The following is a 7,846-nucleotide window of genomic DNA, read 5'->3' as shown; positions in this document are numbered from 1 at the left end:
AGCTTCATTCAAAAAACGGAAAAACTGTAAGCGGTGTTGATAAATGTCGAACATTTTTACCTGTGGCAATGGCGACACTTTTTCAACATTTTCCACACAGTCACCCGCTCCAAATATTTGTCTCGCTTATTCTGCTCAGCATGCGACTCACGTCGCGGCACGCAAATGTGACCAGGAGCAAATGTTGTTATTGTTGATGTTGTTGTTTTTGTTTTTGTTGTCATTCATCACAGCCACGAATTCCTAGGAGCAGGATGTCAGCTATATGCAAATAAAGAATTGTCACTTTGACACGTTTGATGCGTGCCAAATGGTTGACAATTTTTACTGTCTCATCCTCGTGAAGACAACTGAAAATATATGGAATAATTTTACAACGATTCGTACTGTATGAATATAAAGAGTATTACAGCTTAATTTAAAATAGGTAAGAGTGCCTCTGTCGAGATTGCCTGACTTATACATGCCCTATACGTAGGCTTGAAATGCGTGCGTTAGTATATATGTTGTTTTTATTCCAATGCTGAACGAACCATATCCCTTAAATAACAGACCGGCAAATAGATAATTAAGAAACTCTTTGTTTTTGCTTACGAATTAATATTATTTACAGCATCAAGCTATTGTGGTATAACGTTTTGAGTAAGTTTTCGTTTTAAATACTATTTGACTATGTTTCGAAAGGCTTAAAAAATACTTCTCATTATAAGTTAATGCTGCTCAAGTAAAATAAATATTCCAATTGAATATTCCTGATTTTCCAATTTCAATATTATTGTTCTACTTCTTATCCGCCTGCATTATTTGTTTTTGCATGCGGTCAATCATATCCGCGTGCTTGGTCATGCAAATTCATTTATAATTTTATGCAAATTATTTTGTGATTATGCTGTCAGCCACAGTGGGAGTGTAACAACATTTTATTATAATGTCATTCAGTTTATGTTGTTATTATGTTTAATCTTTTCAATTTTCCGAGCATGCAAATGAATTGTTTGTACAATTGCATGTTAGTAATTTGAAGTGGGCCAGGGAAACTAATTTATGAGTTATGCCAAGGTTTGTCATATTATGTAAAATTCAAATGTTATTTTCTTTTAAAATTTTTAAAATTTAAACATATTTATTTTTGACGAATGAAAAAAAGTATTGAAAGCAATTGACAAGCGTTGTAGAAGAAAACATTGCGTAAGGCATTTCTGTTCAATAATTTATATTCTGTCATTTAACTAAATTTAAATGCAGCATCCCTAATGCACTTTGAAACTTAAATTAAAATCTCGCCATGGCCGTCATTATCAGGCGATGGCAACTGGCAGGCATGCCACATCCGACAAATACACAAATGCGGGTAACAACAGAAACAACACAAATGGGTGGGGAGTCGGAGGCATACCCCAAAAATATCTAACACATGGCAGTTCGAAGACAATGCGAAAGCAGCCGCCAAATCAACGCAGCCAGCAACGGATGCCAAAATGTTTATGCGCATAATGAACAAGCGCCATGTGCAAGGGATTCCGGTGTGGGGGCTTGCGGGTGAAAAGGAATCGCAGGAATGGAAGAATAGATGCCTCGCTGTCCCACTGCCCCCTTAAACGCTCTGCAGCGCATGTAATGAAATCTGTAGGCTGCCATGCACAGGCACAGGCATAGTCACAAGCACAGGCTCCGGCTTGGGCGCATGCAAATGCAATTGCAGTCAGAAATTCGACGGAATTATACACGAGAATTATGTGTGTGAAAGCGAAAATTTCGGCAATTGCGAATTGCGAATGACATAAACGCACACGTGCACACACTGAAAACAAACAAACCGATAAACAGTTGGCCAGAATGGTGACGCATGAATATTAAGCATACGCAGTGTGTCTCGGCCTGATATATTATAATGGCAATTGACAACGTCGATTTATTAGGCTTTATGGTGTAGCTAGAAGGCTACAAATTGTGTTATAAGTCTATCTTGGATCGAATTTAATTTGAATTCAAAACGTTCCTTCTACAACTGTCGACTCATTATGATTGATTCTTGAATTCATATCTAACTTCTGGGATAAAGGGCAATCGTGACATTCTTGTTGATTAATTTATCAAAGCCAACGCCTTAGTAGACACTTTTAGAACGCGCTCCAACCCAATTTGGGCGACGCATTAAAATATCATTGTGGATTTTATTTGTATGCATTTCCCCTGTGTGCGTTTTCTCAATCATTTATCAAGTGAGTTTTCATAAAATGTCACGCACTGCAAAAATGTTCCCCGTTGGCAGCTTATAAAAATGATGCCCCTGTTTCTGCTGCTTCTCAGCTCATAAGTCAGCACGACAACGAAAAAATATTGCAACTCTGTAAGTTCTCTTCCTGAACGTCCTTCTCAGTGTGTGTGCAATGACAAAAATCTAGTGCAGTGAAAAAAAGAAAATTGTTAGCAATGACTAAGAGCATCAAACAAAAGGATTTTCCAGGCGATGTCGGCAACTTAAAGCTGATTTCGTATCCTAACTCATATTTGACAATATTACTTTGTAGCATAAGACAGCAGATGGAGCATACACACAGTTACACACACATACACACACACAGCCACGCTCACGCATGTGTGCCTTACAGCCAATAAGTTGACAGCAGCCGTTGCCATTGCAGGAAAATTCTGTCGCAGCAACTTTATGTCTGTGTGTGTGTGTGTGTGAGAGAGAGAGAGAGCGAGCGTAAGTTTGTGTATGTGCCTTGCAGTTACGACTTAAAGCTTTTAATAAAAATGTCAACTGCATTGAAGGGAAATACTTTCAAACATGAGAATGTGTGTGGCAAAAAGCGAAGAACAAAATAAAAATGTTATTGAAATGTGCAAAAGGTAACTAAGCGAAAGGTTAAAGTTTTCCATAGAATTTATTTATAGTTACCCATGATTCCATACTCACTTTCCTAGTTAAATATGAATTGAAAGTGTGCTTCAATATTTTATTACAAAATATTTTAGTTGCTTACATTTAACTACTCTTTACACAGGCTTCAACACACGACCAACTAAATAAATCTTTGTCTGGTCTTTAACAGCGAATAAAAATGGATGATCAGCAATGAAATATTGGCGTATGTCGCTGTTATTAGCTGCGGGCTCTGAATTATAAAATGAGTTTATAAAGTTTAATACATGATTTGAAAATATTATAATAAGAATACTCACCAATACAATTTTCACAATCATCATTTAACTCAAAGAGACCCCTGTGCTTTATATTGGTTACTCTCAGGTTGGGCGTACTGCTAAGGTCAGATAATTCACCATTATTAAAAATTCTGCTGATGCCTATGTCGCCCAGTGCGTCTTTCAAGTAAGTTTCGTACTCGATCTTAAAGCGTGGAATCTGAACGCGCACATCAACGCTTTGGAAGTGAGAGTCTAGAAATCGAATGTCAATATGTTTAAGAAATTCCTCCTGCATTTTAAGATCAAAGGTGCGCTCATATGGCAATATAATCAGCAGGCTTAGTTTAGAATTCTTATATGGTATTTCAATGGCCCTGGACATTAGCAGAGGTACCTCTCCATAAAACAAGTTATCATCTTTGATATAGGTTGCAACAGAAACGCTATGAAAAGGGTCAAAGAAGAATGGCTTGTATTCCTTAAATCGGTGAAAGGGCTTTGCAAACTTTCCACTAAAGTAGAACCCTTGAACAAGGAACGATTTTGTCATACTGCTGATTTCAGCTGGACTTAGCGTATCCTTGAGCTTATGGAGTGTGTTAACCTCAACAAAAACACTTATGTGGTGGGCTATTAGCTTGGTAAGACTAAAGTTCACGTGCTCGGCTAATGCTTGGAGATAAGTTATGGCCAAATTTTGGAAGCTTGACTTAATGGCGTACTTTGCGTCCACATAGAGCTTATAGATCGTGAACAGCTTAACATCCCACGTGTGAATGCGCAACGGCTGTTGCTTAAATTCCGACAAGGCAACGTCCTTCGGATGGCCACGAAGTCGCAACCTTTCCTTTAGCTCCAAAGCAGTTTGGCCCTCGGCGCCCGCATAGAGCAGAGCGAGGGATGCACGTATCGTTGGTGGAGAGATGACGAGGTTATCGCGATTGTCCTTAGTTGCAAGGCTTGAAAACACTTGGCTGGTAAAAAGATCCGCCAGGGCCAGTCCCAGTGTGCATAAAGTCACTAAAAAGTCACGATGGAAAAAGAATTGTTAGAAGGGATTAATATTTTAACAACACCCAGTTATTCTGTCCAGCTGCCTTGGTACTTACGTGTGGCTAGGCGAAAAATCATTTTGATTCTGTGCAATAGCTCTACAAATTCGTTCTAGGTTAAAGTTCCTTTACATAAGCCTGGTTAGTTCTAGATTTATTCCCATTAAAGCATGAAGAGTCTCGTGATACGTCAAATAAGTTCCAGCTAGGTCTCACGTGTTGGTTTGTCGTTAACAAATATTATAATAGCTATTATACTAAACTTATAACAAATATAAAGCATATTCGCTGAAATACGTATTGACAAAGTTTTTACGAAAAGATATAAAACGAAACTTAAAACTTGGCCCAAAGAATCTTTTCCGAAAAGTGAAACACATCTGAAATTAAAAAAAAATTGCAAAAGTTCTACTAAAGTAGAACCCTTGGATAAGGAATGACTGTGTCACACTGCTGAGTTCATCGGTATTCAACGTTTCCCTAAATTTATGAAGTGTGGAACTCTCAATAAATGCATTTATGTGCTTGGCTGCCAGCTTAGCATTTTTGAAGTTAATTTTTCCAATCGCAGTTCTTAGAAACTTTGATGCCATGACGCTAAAACTCGATTTAATCTTGAAGCTTGCGTCAACATAGAGCTTGAAAACCGTTAACATCTTTATTCCCGGGGCTCGTATGCGGTAAGGTAGCTTCCGTAACCCCTAAGCTTTGACCCTTGGCGCCTGCATAGAGCAGTGATAAGGACCCACGTATTATAGTGGGAGAGATGACAAGGTTATTGCAAGTTTCCTTTGTGGCTACGCTTGTAAAGAGCTGACTTGTAAAATGATTGGCATGTGCCAACCCGAGTAGGCCCAACAATACTGTCACAAATAAACATAAAAAGTGCCGTATTCATTTATACATTCGTTTTTTATTATAGTTGGTAGAATTATGTTTAGTAAAATATGTGTTTCTTCATATTAACATTGTCTGAAGTGTAATCGTGTTGGTTACAGACTTATGCATATTAAATCGTGAAGGGAGTCTCGAGGCACATCAAATCAATGTCAGCCACATGGACCTCATAAGTTTTACACACGACTTGCGCACACTTGCCAGCCCAAAATGTTCCTCGGTTTGTGGGTCAGAGACAAACGCCAAAGTCAGTCAGCTATAAAAAGGTATGCAAACGTGTTTGCAGATTCTATACTATGCTATTCACTATGCAACCTGCATTTTAGCTACCTTGCAATTGCAACTAGACAATTTTATTGACAGCTTGACATTTAGATTGATTGCAGTTGGCAAAATAGTTTTCAATTTTTTCATTCTCTTCGACAACAATGCGTCGCACTGTTTTGGTTTATTTTGTCTCTTGTCTTTTATTGAACAGACCCTTAATTAAAAGTTTTGCTTAAATTGTTGACTTTGGCAAAAGAATAGCATAGTTAAAAAACGGGAAAGTTACTCTGGGCGGGAGTGCTCGATTTGAAGATACCCTAAACGTTGAGTCGAGTTTCCGTTGCCTTCCTTCTATACGCACATATACAATAAATGGCATATATCTCTTACTGCACAGCTTAGGTCCATTATAAATATGCCATAAATGCCATACATCTTCATTTTGTACAATTTTCTGAGCACGATGGGAGCTTATTTAAAATATAATACATATTCAGCATCATTGATTCAGATTAGAGAGCCTATATACTGAAAATGATGTCTCTGGCTCGTATAAGCCTCGAGCTATGGACAACAACAGGATATTAATTAACTTTATGGATACGGGGGGATAATTTGACATAAGCTCCTTCTTTTCATGCACTGGAAGGTCCTATATTAAGAATTGAGGCACAGACCGACTCGGCTGTTTGAGAATAAATATAATTCACGAGGCTAAAGATGACATTTTTTGCCTTTTATATACATTTGAATTAAAGCATTATACCCTTCTTGTGTATTTTTCTTATGTTAAGGATATATATATACATACTTATATGCGCATGTATATATACATATATGCAACTTGCGACTTTTCAAGTTATTTTTCCCTCTTTGCATTACATTGCATTTTGGCAGGCAATCGTGTGAAACTATTTCAATTTTGGCAACAGCCAGTCTTGATTTGTATTATGCAAAGGCAGCTTCCAAACTTGCCTTATCAAGTTTGGCAACTGAGCTGCAGTTGAATTCAATCGTGGTTTAGAAAACTTTATTTACTTGAATTGTTTTATATTTTTATCCGTTTGTGCATATGCTTATTTAAATAATGTGTACCAAAAATACTTCTCGTTTGTTTAGACTATAAGCAGCAGAAGTGTATACATTGCAGGAAAACATGTAACTGTATGTAATGTAATTTTTAGCTGTTTCTAAAAAAACTGCTCAACTAAAGCGAACTAATACCCAACAGTCCATTGACTAGCCTTACCAATAGTTAAAAATTCTGGAAGAGACTCTGCACAAACGCATAAGCAATATCAACTGTCAATCACAACGGAGCTAAAAAATAAACACCAGGCATAGGACACACGATGCACTCACACACAAAGTTATCTATGGGCAGGGAAAGCCTCTTGAAAATTGTATACAGAGTCTTCCCATCAGTATCCAATCCTGGGGATGTCCGTAAATTATGCATACAAATTAGAGACCGGTATTGTGTGTAGTAGATGACGTGAACATAGAAATGTGGAATAATAACATTAATGAAAACACGTTGATGACATGGAAGAGACAAACGGACAGTGGGACGGAGGGACAAACAGCTGCAGGATACGACGGCAAGCACAAAATTAAACAGAACAAAGCAAAGTGAAGCAGATGGCGACAGGATAAACACACATACACATACATGCACATGCGGAAGCACATCAGCGTTGACAACAATCACAGCGAGCGCTAAAACAAAACAACCAGACAACAACAACAACAACAACAACTACGACAAAACACACACACACACATGCTGTCGGCATTATAAATTTGCAGCCGCTTAGCAACTTTACATCAAAAAGGACAAAATCCAGGCAAAAGCTTTTGATATGCTTGTGCCTGTACAGGAACTGCTAAGTAATAAGTATTTGCCTGACGGAGTAAAAAATAAATAACTGGTGGCACACAAAAATCGTCCATTTGCCTGCCTCAAATGTGTGACAATGATGACTCCAACAAGAATGGTGTGGTCGAGAAGGGCTCGAAAAAAAGTACCCTGCATTCTTGCTAGAAGTATTTTGTTTTATACTTTGAATAGATTATAAGATGAGCAATAATAAACAAATATTACCGCAGCGCTCAAAGCAAACATTTGGCAGTGTTTTTATTTATCAGTATCGTTAGAAACTATAAAAGCTGGAGATTAAAATTTGGAGTCTCCTAGTCCTTGTTTTGACGATATCTCATTCGAAAAAATTGGTAAAACTAAGCATAAGCATCACTTACAACTATAGAAACAAAATAAATCAATTTTGGTAGGTATGTAAAGTATTCACAGATTCGATCTATTTTAGTGTTGAAATTATTCACCATGTTTAGGCCAAATCTAAGGACACATTTTACTGCCATATTTATGTCACAGAAACATGCAGATCCTAAGCGACAGCATTAAAATCACATGCTGACAGTTTACTGCACAAATTACCTATTAATATTAACCAGAC

The 7,846-nt window shown here is 37.6% G+C and overlaps 1 protein-coding gene and 1 long non-coding RNA gene across 2 annotated transcripts; one reads left to right on the top strand and one right to left on the bottom strand.

Annotated features, from left to right (window-relative positions):
* The first annotated feature begins 1,087 nt into the window (after positions 1 to 1,087).
* Positions 1,088 to 4,180, top strand: LOC116651125 (uncharacterized). Its single transcript, XR_004304144.2, has 2 exons — positions 1,088 to 1,188; positions 1,246 to 4,180. It is a non-coding gene; the product is annotated as an uncharacterized lncRNA (long non-coding RNA).
* On the bottom strand, positions 2,950 to 4,342 carry LOC6626884 (antichymotrypsin-2). Its single transcript, XM_002049685.4, has 3 exons — positions 4,263 to 4,342; positions 3,190 to 4,173; positions 2,950 to 3,122 (listed from the first exon to the last, which is right to left on the bottom strand). Exons 1-3 carry the CDS (start codon positions 4,282 to 4,284, stop codon positions 3,004 to 3,006), a joined length of 1,125 nt encoding a protein of 374 aa, XP_002049721.2. The 5' UTR covers positions 4,285 to 4,342; the 3' UTR covers positions 2,950 to 3,003.
* Between the last annotated feature and the right edge of the window lie 3,504 nt (positions 4,343 to 7,846).

The sequence above is a fragment of the Drosophila virilis genome, chromosome 5, assembly GCF_030788295.1.
Source record: "Drosophila virilis strain 15010-1051.87 chromosome 5, Dvir_AGI_RSII-ME, whole genome shotgun sequence".
Lineage (NCBI taxonomy): Eukaryota > Metazoa > Arthropoda > Insecta > Diptera > Drosophilidae > Drosophila > Drosophila virilis.
This window is presented reverse-complemented; position numbering and strand designations above follow the sequence as displayed.